The sequence below is a fragment of the Didymosphaeria variabile genome, assembly GCF_027946475.1.
Source record: "Didymosphaeria variabile strain IMI 356815 chromosome Unknown scaffold_5, whole genome shotgun sequence".
Taxonomy (NCBI): Eukaryota; Fungi; Ascomycota; class Dothideomycetes; order Pleosporales; family Didymosphaeriaceae; genus Didymosphaeria; species Didymosphaeria variabile.
Window position 1 is genome coordinate 701,024 of NW_026611624.1, and position 17,206 is coordinate 718,229.

Here is a 17,206-nt window from a genome sequence, read left to right on the forward strand (position 1 = left end):
ATCAAAGCACGGTTTCCTTGCGCTTAAAGGCCCGGCAAGCGACTTCGACCATGCGTTCAGGATCCTGATGAATCATGCTCTCGCTCCAAGCTGCGTCCGGGAGATACAGCGCCGGGTGGTAGGTGCGGAGCAGATCTAATTGAAAGGGCCCCATCTCTTCAAAGGGGAGTCTTCGACGTCACCACCATGCATTCACATCCCTGCACTGCTTGGATTTGGCCGCTCAACCTTTCAACCGTATTGATAACCCGTCGGCCCGGCACTCATAGGCCCCATATCGACCGGCTGCTGTAACGGCTGTGGTATCTGTGGTATCTGCGGAATGTGACTCGTCGGGTCTTGCGAAAAGTCGAAGCTGGCCGCCCAATCGTAGTCCGGGAACTGATCCAACGTCGGCGGAAACATGTACGCCTCCCCCTCCCAACCACCATCGAAGCTCATCGGCGCCGACTGCGGGCCCATCGTATGCGGCGGCAGTCCATGAGGATCTAACTTGATGGGCTGCGGCGCCACCGTCGCGGTAAGCGACTGCGAGATCCCTGGTGCTGTTGTCTGAGTCATTTCCCTTTCGTAGTCTTGCACGCCCGATTGCGTCAGCATAGTGTTGAACGTGGGCGAAACAGGATGGGGGAGCTTACCTGGAGTCGTCGGTTGTGTCTGGGCGTTTGCGGGGAGACCTTCTTCGCCGTTGTAGGGGTTGTACATGTGGCCGAATTCCTCGCGCCAGTACCAGAACATGTCGAAGGAGACGCTCATGCTTAGCCTTGTTCGTAATCGTATCCCGAGGCTTTCTATGCTTCCGTCTCTTCTCCTAAAGACCCTGCTGCTTTGCCAGAGATCCCGTAAGATTTGGCAGCATCGTTCGCCCAAATCGCCATTCTGCAAAGAAGTGGCTTTGCTGAATTGCGCAGCATTGTAGTACGCTTGTTCACCAGCAACAAGGTCCAAGTGTTGATGCAGGTGAGAGCGCGTGAGTTTCAAAATGACAAAACCGGCCAGCGTGACCGTTCGGTCGATGAAGGATTGCGAAATGAACGCGAAATTTGCTTGCTGGGTCATGGCGTGTGCGGTCTGTAAGGTGGAAATACATAGAGAGTAAAGGCGGCTCAACGATTCCGCATCCGGTCCGGGATTAATGGGATGCGCGAAGAAATGGAAGGCCAAAACGTGGATACGGGCGCAATTCAGTTGGAAGGAGTCTATCCAATCAGCAAACAGTCATTGCGTCAGCAAAGGCAACACCACTTACCCAATTCGCTTGGTGATGAAGCTCCCAAGCTCAAAAGTTGCGAGTCGAATATGGTGACCAATGAACGCAGATTCCTAGCATCGCAGTTGACTGTTTTGATATCCGTCCTCGCCATTGCTGCCATGGCCTTGTGTAATATAATGTGCAGTTTATGATTGAACTGCAAATCGGCTGGAAGGAAGGTAAGTAGATCCTCTCGGTCCTTCTCGTCCCCGTCATAGAACGATTCTGCGATAACAAGCGGTGGAATTCCCTCCGCACAGCTCGTCCGAATTGAGACGATGACACACTGCATCCACAGTCTCGCGCGGAGAATCTTCTGTTCCTGGTCTGTTTTCAATGGAGTCCGCGCAAAATCTTGGCCGACTCCTGTCACATGCAACCCGATCTGTGTAGCTAGGTGCACTGCGGCGCCGCACAAAACATGCGTCATGTCCTTGTACATAGAATTGGTAGGTAACCGCCATGTGCAGAGGATGACGAGACCCTGGATGACCGATATCGGCGTCGCACGAAGTGCCATAGAAGAGAATGCAAGTGGCGTTATGAGCTGGCTGACTCTGTCGAGGATGCTTCGATCTTCGAGGTAATGCCGCGATCCTGTGACCACTATACACCAAAAGAGGAAGGGGGAGAGTTCGTAGTAGCCGTTCGCGCTATTCGGGCTGAGTGACGATTCCAGAATTGGGAGCAGCGGATGATACTGCGTGAAGAATAGCGCAAAGCAATCATCAATCTTTCGCGCATCAACCACAAAGCCATCCAATGCTCTTGAAATCGTCGGTCCGGCTGCGATTCCTTTGCTATCTTTCCCAGAATTTGGTACATTTTCTAATGCTGGGCTCATACTTGCATCGGTCCCGGGAGCGCTGGGATTGGAAAAGCTTCCATTTGCCGGATCGTGAGGACTTCTGAAAGAGCTTGCATCGCCCAAGCTCCCCGGAGTAGAAAGCGGATCACCGTGGCCTTGGCGCATGTTCCATTTCAGCTCTTCAAGTTCGCGGCGCATCTCCGCCTTTGTCTGCCGTAGGTTGCGGGTCGACGTGGGCAGGATGCGACATTCCAAGTTCATCTTTTTTGCAGCGACTACATGGCTCATGCGGAGTCTTGTGCTGCTCGACATCGCAGCGAATCTGAAGAGCATCAATACACGTATTCCCGTGATGTTCCCGTGATGTTCGGCGCTACTGACCTTCTGCTGGCGGCACTCTACGCAAGCCTTACGTCTCGGCTGCGTCGTCATGCTGAAAAATGCCCGGACCTACATGTACACCTCTTGCGCTTCGCGGTTGAGATTGAGGATGCGTAGGAGAATGCGATGGCAATGACTATACGTGAGTTACGATGCGTGGGGCGAAAAAGAAGACCGTTGAGCAGTTCTAGTTTTATTTACGCCATCATTCGGTCTTGGACCGGTGGAGCTCGGATAGCGGGGAGAGGCGCCCCGAGGAAGGACCGAGAGGGCGCGGGGCGTGATGGCTTCCCACGTTGTAGATATCCTTTGTGAGGGTCGCCGCCGTCTTATGAGAAAATTGGAGAGGAGCGCCTGTGTCATAGGGCTGTTCTTTTTCGGTCCATGGTGAGGCGTGGTGCCGCTCGGAGGACAGGCGTATCCTGGAGATCTGCACCGTCATTTTGACAATGCTAGGCCGCGCACGGTATAGCCTGCTTCAATGTCTTCGACAACGCAGGGTCAAGCTCGGGATACCTGCTGCCAGCGCTGCTGCAGAGCTTCAGTCCGGTGAGGCTCCTCAGGCGTTCTCTGTCGAAGCCCCTGTTGTCGCATCGTGGGCGCAGACGCAGAGCACAACTTTGTACAGTGCTGATGCACGACCTCCTATCTTGATGCAATCCGATCTACAACGCGTCTCTAGTCTAGCATTAGCACTGTATACGTAAACAGGCCTCGGCAGATGTCGATTGAGCCACAGAGCGTTCGTACGAGCTTACTTATTCTGTATAAATTTGTTGAGCCCCATTTCGTAGAACAAAGACGAAGACTCACGATCTTACAAATTCTCCATCAGCTTTCAAGTCTCGACTCCAAAAGTGCTACGCAAAGTATTGTGCCAAGTGGTAAGTGCGCATGCAAAGCTTGTTGGTGTTCTGAATAATGTGTCCTGTTGTTTTTCGACCCACGGTACGTCGTCAATAATGCCGCGCCCGCCAAGGGTGACGCAGGGATCACTACATGTCGACGGCAGCTTACAAAAGAAGAGGAGAAATTTTCTGCCGTGATCCATCTTCGATTGAATACGAATACAACCAAGTAAAACTTTGCTGTTTCAATCATGGCGTAATAGGCAGTTGAACCACAGTCGCAAGGATGTGCACACCAAATCGACATTGACTCGTAACGCATCGACCGCAGCAGCAGCCTCAGCATCCAAAGCACCTTCCATTTAGGCTCCACGCGTCTACCTTACTTCTAATATGCGACGCATCTACTAGGATATCATAAGATCAAGCGCTCGCTGAAACGTCCAATATTCACATCCAGCCTTTCATCGACTACATCCCTGCATGCAACCAACATCCACAACCCTCTACCCTATCTAAAGGGGAGGCAAATAAATATAACGATAGACGAAGAAGTGTGTGCGCAAAAGAGAATCAACTGAAACCACCGGGACCGGCCCAAGCAGCAGTAGCGAGAGAGAAGTCCCAGAAGCGCCAACGCCGAGGATTCCCCCTTACCAGCCCCACTCTTATAGGAAAGGCAGCACCATGCCCTTCCTGATGGGACTCGCTCTGCCGCCGGACTGCGATCCCTCAGTCGAGTAGCTAGAATCGTGATCGGCTTCGTCGTTATCAAAGTCAATATCGAAGCCGTTGTCCTGCTCCTCGCCGTCTTTCTCTTCCGCATCGCCGTCCCACGCTTTTTGCTGGGCGCCGCGGTTGTTCCATCGCAGAGTACGAGAGATGGAGTCGAACCATTCTGTGGGTTGCGACAGCACTGTGGGGAAAGGATACTGTGAGGCGGCGATAGTGACATGGTCGCCCTGGCGGAGCTCCACACGACCCTTGCCATCGAACGCGCAGTAGGCGGTAGCACGGGAGTTGCGGGGCACTGCAATGCGCAAGAGCATGCTGTCGTTCAACAGCATAGGCCTGAAGCTCAGAGTATGCGGGCAGATAGGTGTAAGCAAAATAGCGGGAATATCTGGATGCACGAGGGAGCCACCTGCGGATAAAGAGTAGGCAGTCGATCCAGTCGGGGTTGAGAAAATGCACCCGTCCGCTTGGACGACAGTGAGGAGGTTATTGTCGCCATAGAGTTCCAGGTTGGAGACGTAAGGCGATGGGCCGCGATCAATGACAAGCTCGTTCAGCACCTCGAACTGCTCAGCTTCGATGTGCTGCGATGCCCCTGGCGCAGGGTTCTTCTGGTAGCGGTATACGGTGCATGTAAAGCGCATGCGGAGGTTGACACGCATACCTGCATCGCCTAGAATCTTGCTGAGAGCCTCCTTGTACTGGTCGAATTCGAAATTGGTAAGGAATCCAAGGCTACCAAGAGAGAAGGAAAGAATCGGCGGCACAATGCGCTGGAAGAGCCATGACGTGAAGAGGACGGTACCGTCTCCACCAAGTGTCAACACAAGGTCAAACTTCTCGGGGGATTCCCAGCAAAGGTCAGGCGTCCAGAAGCGGAGCATGTTCTCGAAGCGAGCATCTTTCGCCAAGAGGGAAGGCATGTCGAAACGCTTCGACTTGCGAAGCTTGTGGTCTACATAGACGTTTACCCCGACGTCTGAGCCGTGGCGCGGAGTGCACAGAAGCCACTCAGCTAGCTCTCGCGTGAGATGGACCAGCTGGTTGTCACGCGCCTTAGTGACGATCATCACATTGCGGATGGTCATCTTGATCGGGCGGCGTTGGAGCTGCTTTGAGACCTCGCGTACACTCGTCGCAGTTTGCATCAGGCGGGAGTGCGAGATGCTCGCATCGTCGGCCATCTCATCCAGTACCTTGTCGAGGTTGACGGCCTTGTCAAACTTCTTGTGGAAGAAGCAAGGTGAGGCTAGCGCAGCCATCTTGCTGGATAGTTCAGCTGAATGCAAGTCGAGTTCCGAAAGGGCCTCAGCGAGGCGATGCTGTGCCATTTCGGAGGAGTGCGTCTTCAGCGGTTCGTCCTTTGAACCTCCCATCACGAGCCCATCCATGGAGGCTGCGTTGGGATCCTGTGACGTAGGTGGGGGTCGCGACTGGAGCGCCTTGAGGATGGTCTGGCGTGGGATTGAGTCGATAGAGTAGGCGTTCTTGCGATGCTTGCTCTTGCGTTGCTCGCGATGCTCACGGAACGATTTTTTGGGAAGTGTGGTGAGATTCTCGATTGAAGACGCGGTGCTTATGGAAGCTTGCGGATCGGTCCGTGTCGGCTCGTCCGTGGTATCACCAGGATTGCGAGTGGAGGCTTGGGCAGGCGCACTGCCGCTTTGATCCACGGATGCTACCGAGTGTGCATTATCGGTGTTGTGATGGTGTGCGTGGCTGTCCGGAGTCTGGTGCTGTGGAGGTTGCGGAGAATGGGGGAGCGGCACATTTAATGCTGCGTCGACGGAATTAAGGCCGGAGAAGGTAGTGCCATGTGGGGACAGAAGCGGATGTATCTTTGACGGCGAGAACGGCTCCCCGAGATGTGATTGCGACATGGTGCGGGCGGCTGATTATTATTTCTGACTTCGCGCTAAACGCCGGAATATTGATGCGATAGGCCGACGGGTCGAGCCGGGGATGCCGGAGGCTGGTCAGAGTGTGAGGTATTAGAACGGCGGATGTCGCAACTATGTACAATAGCCGTACCAACGTAACCAGACGTCGCGCCGAGAAATTAAATGCACCGGGCAATTGAAGCGTTGAGACTGAGTGAAAGATCGCGATGACAGTGGCTACTGCATTGACGGGATGTGAAGTTGCTCGATCAAGGTGAAGGGCTGCCGAGGGTGTAACAACGCCGGAGGCTGGTGGCTCTGGTCAACCGCGGGTGACAAGACGTGTACAACAGAACGAAGAGCCCGGCTCAACCTAACGCAGCAACGAAGAAGAAGACGAAAAGAAGCAAGGGAATGCGACGAATAGACACGACCGCAGGCCGCGCCAAAGAACAAGAGGCGGAGAAGGTTGGCGAATGTGGCTCTCAGATTATGGCACTAGGCACGACGCAGCTCCCTATATTCACTTTTGACAGCTCCCGACGTCAACTTCATCGGTACGGAGGAGCCACAGAGGGTCTACGCGCCAGCTTCAAACCAGAGTAGCGAAACCCCGTGGCGGCTAGCCAGCTGCGAACTGTTGATACACTTGGGGTATCACGGTCGTGGGACTCTTCCCGATGCGCCTCAACCGCCGACCTCAAGCATCGCGCCCACTGACAAGCCTCTACACTGACCTAGAAGCGCACAACGCGCAAGACCGAGATCCTCCTGCCATGCCTGTTTCCTCAGGCACTGACTCCCGTACGCTCTAGGCTTCTCACCGCTGCAGCTCCCCCGCAGCTTCGGACCTCTGCTGTTGACCTTCGCTTACATTCTCCGGAACGTCCAAGCAGCTCTACGCTTTGTGTTTTCGATAAAGTCAATATCGTCAAAACCTACTCCCATGACTTGAAAATGCATGCGAATTGAGCCTCAGTAGCTGCAGCGAGCTGCTTCTTGCATGTGAGGCTCGCCGGCTGCATTCGCAGCGAGGGCGAATAGGAGGAGCGTCCAGACGAAACGGGCCAGGGTGGGCCTGTATGTTTGAGGTTGTCTCGACACCCACTCATTTGCCCAGGGCTTCCTTATCCGCACAGCAAGCGAGCACTTGCAACAATCGCCCTCCCTGCCGCTCTGCAACCCGCAACAAAGCCGTCAGCGGAAACCATGCTGCATTTGGGGGCTGCCGTTTGATCCGGATCCTACGAAAATCAAACACCTCAAAACCGTGTGGCACAACACTAGGCCCAGAAGCAAACAGGTGCGGCACTGCACGTGCAACAACTCGTATGCGCAAAAGCGCCTGCTTGCGTAGTCCTTGCCATGAGATGCTTGTGTGCGGTTGTCGGTGAAGATCTCTACCATTCACACTGCTGGAACTCTGCCAAGTCGGCTTGACGCCACAGTTAGAACCTCAGGTTTACTCCCTTAATGGCGCATCTGAGGGATATCCAGTTTTCCCCTCCCGGTACATTATCGCGGCTGTCATGATCGAGATTTGAGACGAACAGCTCCAATCAACCACTGCACCAGTAAGCCTCGTGGCCGCGGACCGTGCAAGCTGTCTTGATTGTCATTCACCCCGGTGTCTCATCGTTTCGTGAGGAACCTCCCGCCCACGGTCTGTGAGGTAACTCGCATAAACCCGTTTGTTCAAATCCCTTCCACATGTTAACGCGTATCCACACTGTATCGGAAAAGTCGGAGGCTCCGTGAGAATGCATCGCAATGCGAATGTGAAAGCGCAAGGAGAAATGCAAACAGGAATTCAATAAAGATCGTAGTAGTGCACGCTTTTGATTCGTTAAATACATGTCGAAGCATCGTGATAGCTTCGGCGGCTACAGGGCCACGGCAAATAACCGCCAGGAGGCAGCCCTTGTAGAACTGTTTAGTTTTCATTCATATGCCCATAACATTCCTGGTATCTATTGGTGAAGCTGTGAAGGTGTGAAGAATAATTTGTGAGGCAGGAAGCGCTTAAGCAGCCTCCTACCGAAGAGCCTTGCGAGCGAAAGTGGGTAGAACGAATGCTGCCTCGTGAATCTCCTTGCTGTAGTACTTGCACAGCTTCTCCTCTTCCTCAGGGGCCCAAGAGCGGAGGGGCTTCTTGAGGTCGCGGTTGGCGTCCTTGGAGCAGACCATGAAGCCGATCTGGCCAGACGGGTAGGTGGGGATCGTGGTGTAGCCGTACTCGACGTTGGGGAAGACCTCCTTGCAGCCCTTCTTGAGGTTCACAATGAGAGGCATGTGGAGCCACTGGTTCTCGGCTATTGAAAGGGGTATGGTCAGCTAAGGTCTCGCATCGCATTGAAGGGACTGCAGCGATCATCATCGTGCTTGGGGAGGAAGGGGCTCACAACCTTGAGTGGTGATGACACCGCCTTCCCGAAGCGCGCCGTTGAGCAGCTCAAAGTACGGCTTCTGGAAGAGGGCCTCGGCGGGACCTTCTGGGTCACTGGAATCGGTGATAATAACGTCGAACTCGCCCTTCTTGTCCTCAAGGTACTTGAAGCCGTCGCCGACGATAGCCTCAACCTTGGGGTGGTTGAAGCCAACCGACATGCCGGGGAGGTACTTCTTAGACAGACGAATGACAGCCTCGTCGATGTCGCAGAGCACAGCCTTCTCGACGCAGTCGTGCTTGACGACTTCACGGAGCACACCACCGTCGCCTCCACCAATAACGAGAACACGCTTGGGGTCGGGGTGCGCGTTCATGGCAAGGTGGGTAATCATCTCCTGGTATCTGCCCCAATCAGCCTCCATCCCGGATGTCCAACTGCAGACCAACGTACGAGAACTCATCACGCTCGGTGCACTGGATGACATTGTCAAGGACCAAGACGGTGCCGTAGTCGGTCGATTCGAAGATGAGGACGTCCTGGTACTTGCTCTTCTCGTGGTGAAGCACCTCCTTGACCTTGAGGGTCATGGCCTGGCCGGGCCACATGTCGGAGATCTCGCGGAACCAGCCATCTGAGCGACTGAGTCAGCATGCGATTGGAGCAAATTATTGGAAATGCAAGTCGTTGAGAGGTTTGTAGGTTTGTCTCTTACCCTTGATAGTGGGGTGTACGATCTCAGACATCTTGAGGTTTGCGGAAGTGTGGAAGGTGTTGAAGCGGAAACTCGAAAGGGGACGGAATTGGCTGTTGTAGATACTAGAGGCTAGGGCGCGTCTAGGTTTTATAGCAAACTTGGGTGCGGTGTGGAGTGAGAGCTTTCGGATTGCTTGGGCTGCCATCCCATTTTTTTTCACGCGCCCGCATTACGTCTGCCCGCGCCCCGCCATTGAGCTGTGAGGACAAACATGACTAGTCCACATCCGGCAGGAACACGAGCGCTGGACATGCTCGTTCGGCCCGCAACGCAGATTGCACACACTGCATGAGCATCTTTGGTAGAGGGTCGTGAAGGTCGTGAAGGGGCAAGTGTCAGAAAATACGCCTGCTCGGTGTCGGAGTTATCGGCGCCTCGTGTATTTTATCTCAATACCAGGGCGCTCCTGCTGGTGCAGCGATGCTCCAATAGCAGCGCGAGCATGGGAGTTTAGCGTAGATGCCTGGCACCTTTACCACCAGCATGCATCAAGCTCATCGCATCGTTGCCCTGTTCGATACCGTGCGAGCTTTATTGACATACGTATTCAAGCAGATTGGTGCCCTCCATATACAGTATAAATATCTGAGCATTGTTCCTTTCCCTCATGTACTCGCCTTCAACTACAAGCTGACATCCTTAGCATCCTGAAATCATTGTCGACCTCTTCAGTCTCTTTCTCATTCACACGCCGATTATCGGTCTTTTCATCACTGACAACTCACCATGTCTTTATCCAAGACGCCTGATCTGTCAGTCGCTGCCAATCTCCTCAAAGGCTCACCGTGGGAGAACTTACCATTGGAGTATGTAATCTTGATCTGCTTGGAGGACTTGTACTAACATGCATCTCAACACTAGAAAGCTACCTTGGTACTCACCTGAGATACAGGAGATAACGCCTCAGGCCCAGGAGCTATTCGAAAAGTACTCCAACGTGGAGCCCGAGAAAGTCAAGGCGCACATCAAGGAGCTGGTAAGGCCATATCTACCACCGCCATATCCCTCTAGCTGACCAGTAGCAGAGAGACAAAGCATATGTCGTGGTAGGTGCATCTAGGCTTCGAGTTTTCCAACAAATTGACAAAAACAGTTTCCTTACCCATGCCTTGCCCGTTGGGCCTTTCTCGAACTCAGTGTCAGTCTCTCTCGACAGTACGGCGAGGTCCTCGAACGTGTAAAGAACGGAGACAAATGTAAGTGGAGCGTTGCGCATCCGGTTCGACTATACTTCGGTGCTAATCAATCTCTAGATCTCGATCTCGGATGCTGCGTTGGCCAGGACATCCGCAAATTAGTCTTTGATGGCGCCCCATCTGAGAACACGTACGGCTCAGACCTTGAGAAGAACTTCATGGAAATCGGCTACGATCTCTTTCTCGATAAGTCGACCTTGAAGACTACCTTCATTGCCGCAGACATCTTCGACGAAGATTCCGAACTGAAGCAGATCGCCGGCGATATCGATATCATCCACGCGGCATCGTTCTTGCACCTCTTTGACGAGGAAGGGCAACACAAGTCCTGCAAGCGTATTGTCAAGCTGCTTAAGGATGAGGAGGGGTCCCTGTTCATTGGACGACAAATTGGGAACGTGGAGGCCGGAATTCATGTTGGCTCGATTGACTCGAGCAAGAAAAGGTTCAGGCACAACCCGCTGACTTTCGAAGAGCTGTGGAAGAAGGTTGGAGAGGAGACTGGTACGAAGTGGAAGGTCGATGCGTATCTTGAAGACCAGAATCTTCATGCCTTAGCGGAGAAGATGGGCTTGGAGTCCGCAACCATCCCTCCAGGCTCAAAGTGGCTGAGCTTCGCGGTACGTAGGGAGGCATGAGTGTATGTTGCTTGCCAGGCTGCGGCATGATACAAGGGTTTCAAATTGTAGAATTGAACAATTTCCTGCAGTACGAAGCAAATTGGTTACGTAGATGCTGATTGTAGCTTGTGGTGCCCCAAATCCACGGAAGAACTGGTGTCTCTCGACGTGGGACATGATAAGTCGTACGAGTGACTTACACTCTCGTTTCACGGCAATGGAAATAATCTAAACAAATTGCAATGGAAATCAAGATAATGTGAGAGTTTTTAAATGATGCGTGCAAAGGTCGGAGCTTGAGCTTCATGTGTCGACCAATGATAAGCAATGCTGGCCGATCGCAGTTGCCAAGGCCACTTCGTGGCTTCAACGCCATAGTTCTAGGACACCCCGACATCCCCGCAACAACAACACGTACACAATTTCCCCTCTTACACATTACTCAACCGCCCACAATGGATCCGTACTCGCACGAAGGAGGTACTTGCATCTGCCAAATTCCGCGCGACATACGCCCCACTAACAGCCACCAGAACTCTTGAACATCCACACAGCCTTCCACGCCGGAGCCCACCAACAGGTCCTCGACTTCGACACGTCTGGCTTCTCCTCCGAAAACGCGCTTCCCGTCCGTGTTCTCCAGCTTCGCTCACAGATCGCCCTTGGCCAAGCTAAAGAGGTCGCTTCTTCCCTGGCCAAGGAAAGCACACCCGACCTCGTAGCTGTACGGTTACTCGCTGAATACAGTACCGGCAAGGATGTGTTGGTAGACGTGAAGAAGCTGGCTGAAAAGGAGGGTCAAGAGAACCTGACCGTGCAATTGGTGGCAGGAATCATATTAGAACGGTCTGGGGAGACGGAAGAGGCATTGGATGTGTTGAGCAAGCACCAGGGAAGCTTAGACGCGTATGTTAAGAACTATCTCCGGAACTCATGAATGTACGCTGACATGATTTGGGATATAGTGTTGCGTTGATCGTTCAGATACACCTCCAGCAGAACCGAATGGACCTCGCCTTGAAGGAAGCCCAGCGCGCACGGAAGTGGGCACAAGACAGCCTCTTGGTCAACCTTGCTGAATCATGGGTGGGGTTGCGTGAGGTATGCGACTTCTAGTCACGCATCAAGACAACCACTGACTCTTGCTTTAGGGCGGTGAGAAGTATCAGTCGGCGTTCTACGTCTTCGAAGAGCTCGCACAGACATCGCAATCGCAATCGCCACACTCCCTCGTCGCACAAGCAGTCTCGGAACTACATCTCGGCCGTCTACCCGAAGCTGAAGCCGCGCTGCAACAGGCAGTGCAACTCGACCCCAAAAATGCGGACACGCTTGCGAACCTCATCGTGCTGAATACGCTGTTGGGCAAGAAGGAGGAGGTTGCACAACTGAAGGGGCAACTTGCGGGTATTGACAGCGAGCACAAAGTCTTGACAGAATGGGCGGAGAAGAAGCAGGCGTTTGATCAAGCGAGAACGAAATATACCCCAAAATTTGAGGCCACAGCTTAGAGGGTGCGCAGATGTAACAGACCCCCAGGCAGGTAGATGGGGGCGTCGCGACAGCATGAGATAAAGCTAGAGTGGAGCATGGCGTTGGTCAATAACAAGAGAGCATATCATGCTCTATCATTTGAGATAGCGAACCAACGAACTTGACGCACTGACTTTTAGTCGGCTGAGGCTTTAAATCAGCTGTCCCCTTCGCTTCTATTCGCATTGAAGCAGTATACTCCGCTGTTATTCAGTACCAGATCGAGCAAGAGCCCTGCAAACAAGACATGCAGTGTCAAGCAATTGATTACCTTCGATCGGCGCATTGATACACCGGGATAATACGCGCTGTATTTTGCAAGATGTATGTATGTCAAGTCTTCGGGGTTTGTTCGCAACTCGCCTTCCGCGGCCACCGCATCTTATCAAGACTGACCGTTGGATTACCTGTTCGGACGAAAAGTAAGCCAACTCTGCATCTGGACATACCTGTGGAGCTGACATGCATGGAGCTACATCCATCTTCCTTTTCTTGTTCGGCTTCTACACTTGCCGGCGCCATACCAGCTTCAAATTTTCTTGTGCGTAGATCTTGCTACTTCTATGGCAACTCTCGCTAAGCAGAACCGCATTAAGAGCAAAAGTTTGCCCTACGAGTAAGGAAGTGGACAGGCGTGTGATGTGTTCAGGTCAGCCAAGCGAGTGGTGGGGCACGACTAGTGGTGGATCTCCCGCCGCACGCGATTCGGAGTTAGGAGGCACGGTACTGTTAACACCTGAAGGGTCCTGTGAACACCACCTTCGTCCGTCCACGCAACCCCCATCCTTCGCGCATCCCAACAATCGAGATGTACCTGAGAACTCTCGATCTACCGTCTTTCCGATGAACCTCACCGTCAGCGGCTGCCGCCCGAGACACTCCGATGCATAACGCAAGGCTCCTTGCGACGTTTTCTGCGTGGCGTCGGATATGACACGTTCCGAGTGCGCACCAAGCACTCTTGGAACAAGCTTAACTTCGTCTCGCTGGCCAATGCGCGCCCCTCCTTCTCTCGATCCAGAATGGCACCGCAGCACTATGCTACTTCTGTGAGGCGGCTGGATGTTTTGGGAGGGTAGGGCGCCGCGGCAGTGGATTGAAGGGCCTTGGTGGGCGCCAGCTTCGTGCATGCGGGCTGCCTGCACGAGACCGCCATGTGGTGTCGAGTTTGGTCCGGCGGCACGCCGATTTTGACTGGCGTTTGTAATGACCCGCAGGACAAGGTTGCAGGTAGATAGACTCAGGTTCGGCGGACCCAACTCGTGGGTTGCTTTCTGCGGATTTCGTGCGGCCCACCCGTTCTTTTCTCGTTTGGTACCTTCGTTCTACGCCGGGTAGGCTGCTCGTCGGTGTACATATAGACACCGCCCGGCGTTTGAGTATACGAGTGAGTCTTGGCTGCCCTCGTGGACATACATGGTTGTATATCGCGAGCCACCCATCGTCTCTGCAAGTTGCTCCACATTCGTACTTCCTTTTCCGAGGCATTACTACACATACAACTAGCGCGCTTTCGTCATAGCCATGAAGGAACGAGTTCGGACACAGATTCGGGACCGTCGTCCTGACAGCCCGGTGGAAGAGGCTCAGACACCGCTGTTGGAAAACATGGTGATCGGTGTGCCGCCTGTCTTTGAGGGCTTGACGAGGGAGATTGATCAGTTGGTTGAGCAACCTTTGCTGGGTCCGAGATCGGAATTCCCCTCGCGTAGGTCACCGGCTTGCAATAGAAGTTGAAAGTTCTAATATAATGTACAGCTTCGTTTGCATTCGCACGAAAAGATGTTTCTGGGAAACGGAAACCACAGGCTATTGCCCATCGTGGATACAAGGCGAAGTTCCCCGAAAACACGATGGGTGCTTTCCGGGGAGCAGTGGAAGTTGGTGCAGAGGGACTTGAGACGGACATACATCTGTCGAAAGATGGTGTAGTCATGTTGTCACACGTGAGTTGAGCGGATGAACTTGATGTATCGAACGCTGACACGACTTAGGACAAAGATCTGAAAAGATGCTTTGGTCGCAACGAGAAGCTCCTAGACTGCAACTACGACTTCTTGAGCAAGCTGAAAACGCTGAAAGAGCCGCACCAGTCGATGCCCCGGCTGATAGATCTGCTCGAGTATCTGGCGCAGCCTGGATTGGAAGAGATCTGGGTGCTCCTAGACATCAAGGTAACTTGCCATCCATAAAGCTCCAACTTACACTGCTGTCTAACTCTCCTACAGCTCGACAACGACCAAGAAGACGTAATGCGAGCAATCGCAGATGCTATCATTAGCGTCAAGCCCTCACCAACTCGCCCCTGGCAAAGCCGCATCGTCCTCGGCATCTGGGCCGCGAAATACCTACCTCTCTGCTCTCGCTACCTCCCCAGCTTCCCCGTCTCCCATATCGGCTTCTCTGTCGCCTACGCCTCGTACTTCTTCGCCGTCTCCAACGTCTCCTTCAACATGTACCAAGCCGCCCTCATGCTACCTTGGGGCCGGGCATTCATCCGCAAAGCGCAGCGCGACGGGCGGCCGGTTTATGCATGGACCGTGAACGAGGAACGGCGTATGCGGTGGGATATACGGAACGGGATCGATGGGGTAGTTACGGACGATCCGAAGTTGTTTCTGGACGTGCGGAATAGCTGGCACGAGGGGATGAAGGAGAATTTCGGCCTGCTCATGTGGCTGGATGTGCTGAGGGCGAATCTATTTGTGATGATCTTTGCGGTTTTTCTGAGGTTAAAGCATGGCAGTCCGAAGAAGCCGTTGGTGAGGGCGAAGGTGGAGAGCGGTGGACAATAGAGGACGACATCGTGAGTTCGCTCAGTTGGTTGAGACACGTTAGCATACTTTTCAAAATGAACTGCATATCTTAAATCGGCCTACAATTGCTCGTTCTGAGCGAATCAATATGTGAGGGTGTATGCGAAGTCGTAAATAAAGAGTTGGCGTTGGACCAACTCGCGGGTGGCCCAAGCTGCGGGTGCCCGACGCGTTTAGAAGCTCCCCGCACGCGTCTCGACCTACGCAACTGCACCCAACATGCCGCGGTAAGATACACAGGAATATACTCCCATGCTTCGAATGCTGACGGTATGAAAGCGAAATTATCACGCTCCAGGCCGGTCAATGCGGTAACAGCGGTATGTACAACTGCACCTTCTCGAGCCCCGCATTTGTCCCGTCCAAGTGGTAAACATTTGCGACACTCAGCAGCAATAAGTCCTGAAACTCTCAGAGCTCGCTGACATGTAAGCAACCAGTCGGCCAGCAGTTCTGGCAGCAGCTATGCCAGGAGCACGGTATCAATCGCGACGGAAACCTTGAAGACTTCGCGACTGAAGGCGGTGACCGCAAAGATGTCTTCTTCTACCAGTCGGACGATACGCGCTACATCCCACGAGCCATACTATTAGATCTGGAACCCAGGGTATTTTGTCTTACAAGGTAGTATTACGAGCGTTCCGCTAACCCATCCAGGTACTCAATTCAATCCAATCGAGTGCATACAAGAACATTTACAACCCCGAAAACTTCTACATACACAAAGAGGGCACAGGCGCAGGAAATAATTGGGGAGCCGGCTACAGTATGGGCGAGCAGGTGCAGGAAGAGATTCTGGACATGATCGACCGCGAGGCAGACGGCTCAGATTCGCTCGAAGGCTTCATGCTCTTACACTCGATCGCAGGCGGCACAGGATCTGGCCTGGGGTCTTTCTTACTTGAAAGATTGAATGACAGGTTTCCGAAGAAGCTGATTCAGACATACAGTGTGTTCCCGAACACACAGGAGGGTGACGTCGTGGTGCAACCATACAACAGTATGCTTAGTATGCGGCGCCTGACGCAAAACGCCGACTCGGTGGTAAGTCTCTATACGAGGATTGTTCCAACATGTGTGCTGACCATGAAGGTGGTACTCGACAACGGTGCTCTATCCAAGATCGCGGCCGATAGGCTACATGTGCAAGCACCTTCCTTCCAGCAGACGAACCAGCTCGTCTCCACAGTCATGTCTGCCAGTACAACGACCCTTCGCTACCCCGGATATATGCACAATGACCTTGTCGGCATAGTAGCATCGCTAATTCCTACCCCTCGCTGTCACTTCTTGATGACCTCCTACACACCGTTCTCTGGCGAGAATGTAGAGCAAGCCAAGACAGTGCGAAAGACGACCGTTTTGGACGTGATGAGGCGACTGTTGCAGCCTAAGAGCAGGATGGTGTCTACCAACCCAACCAAGAAGAGCTGCTACATGTCGATTTTGAATATCATCCAAGGCGAGGCCGATCCGACAGATGTGAGTTCAATTGTTCCCGTTGTGAAAATCAACCGCTAATACATGCAGGTCCACAAATCACTTCTACGAATTCGGGAACGTCGTCTCGCTACGTTCATCCCATGGGGTCCCGCATCGATCCAAGTTGCCCTAACCCGAAAGTCTCCTTACGTTCAGTCATCACATCGGGTCTCAGGTCTGATGTTGGCAAACCACACTGGTATCGCGACCCTCTTCAAGCGTATGGTCATGCAATACAATACGCTACGGAAACGAAACGCTTTCCTCGAGCCGTACAAGCGCGAGGCTCCTTTTCGGGACGGCCTGGGAGAGTTCGATGAAGCAAAAGAGGTAGTACAGAGCTTGATTGACGAGTACGAAGACGCGGAAAATCCAGACTACCTCAGCAAAGAGGATCCACCCGCAGACGAGGGCGATGACAAGCGCGTTGCGTAGGAGAGATGCTCTTGTGGGGTTTTACTTAACGGGTTGGAACCGCATCCGACCCGGCCTGCTTGTTTCTTTCGGTCGT

General features: G+C 53.3%; 7 protein-coding genes across 7 annotated transcripts; 4 read left to right on the plus strand and 3 right to left on the minus strand.

The window, feature by feature from the left end:
• Positions 1-231: 231 nt before the first annotated feature.
• On the minus strand, positions 232-2,492 carry N0V89_006675 (uncharacterized protein; the record flags this gene model as incomplete). Its single annotated transcript, XM_056215444.1, has 3 exons — positions 232-545; positions 639-1,199; positions 1,250-2,492. 3 exons carry the CDS (start codon positions 2,490-2,492, stop codon positions 232-234), a joined length of 2,118 nt encoding a protein of 705 aa, XP_056069691.1.
• Positions 2,493-3,957: 1,465 nt separating this feature from the next.
• On the minus strand, positions 3,958-5,904 carry UTR1 (NAD(+) kinase; the record flags this gene model as incomplete). Its single annotated transcript, XM_056215445.1, has 1 exon — positions 3,958-5,904. One exon carries the CDS (start codon positions 5,902-5,904, stop codon positions 3,958-3,960), a length of 1,947 nt encoding a protein of 648 aa, XP_056069692.1.
• A 2,034-nt stretch (positions 5,905-7,938) lies between these two features.
• On the minus strand, positions 7,939-9,037 carry SPE3 (putrescine aminopropyltransferase; the record flags this gene model as incomplete). Its single annotated transcript, XM_056215446.1, has 4 exons — positions 7,939-8,216; positions 8,307-8,695; positions 8,745-8,925; positions 9,007-9,037. 4 exons carry the CDS (start codon positions 9,035-9,037, stop codon positions 7,939-7,941), a joined length of 879 nt encoding a protein of 292 aa, XP_056069693.1.
• Positions 9,038-9,774: 737 nt separating this feature from the next.
• N0V89_006678 (uncharacterized protein) lies at positions 9,775-10,882 on the plus strand (the record flags this gene model as incomplete). Its single annotated transcript, XM_056215447.1, has 4 exons — positions 9,775-9,854; positions 9,910-10,024; positions 10,074-10,094; positions 10,142-10,882. The coding sequence occupies 4 exons, from the start codon at positions 9,775-9,777 to the stop codon at positions 10,880-10,882; spliced, it is 957 nt and encodes a 318-aa protein (XP_056069694.1).
• Positions 10,883-11,319: 437 nt separating this feature from the next.
• Positions 11,320-12,375, plus strand: N0V89_006679 (uncharacterized protein; the record flags this gene model as incomplete). Its single annotated transcript, XM_056215448.1, has 4 exons — positions 11,320-11,344; positions 11,398-11,770; positions 11,830-11,965; positions 12,016-12,375. 4 exons carry the CDS (start codon positions 11,320-11,322, stop codon positions 12,373-12,375), a joined length of 894 nt encoding a protein of 297 aa, XP_056069695.1.
• Positions 12,376-13,921: 1,546 nt separating this feature from the next.
• On the plus strand, positions 13,922-15,192 carry TUB4_1 (gamma-tubulin; the record flags this gene model as incomplete). Its single annotated transcript, XM_056215449.1, has 4 exons — positions 13,922-14,105; positions 14,156-14,343; positions 14,392-14,571; positions 14,626-15,192. 4 exons carry the CDS (start codon positions 13,922-13,924, stop codon positions 15,190-15,192), a joined length of 1,119 nt encoding a protein of 372 aa, XP_056069696.1.
• Positions 15,193-15,432: 240 nt separating this feature from the next.
• TUB4_2 (gamma-tubulin) lies at positions 15,433-17,130 on the plus strand (the record flags this gene model as incomplete). The annotated part of the gene is made up of 6 exons (XM_056215450.1): positions 15,433-15,440; positions 15,493-15,533; positions 15,654-15,820; positions 15,871-16,257; positions 16,306-16,695; positions 16,744-17,130. The coding sequence occupies 6 exons, from the start codon at positions 15,433-15,435 to the stop codon at positions 17,128-17,130; spliced, it is 1,380 nt and encodes a 459-aa protein (XP_056069697.1).
• Between the last annotated feature and the right edge of the window lie 76 nt (positions 17,131-17,206).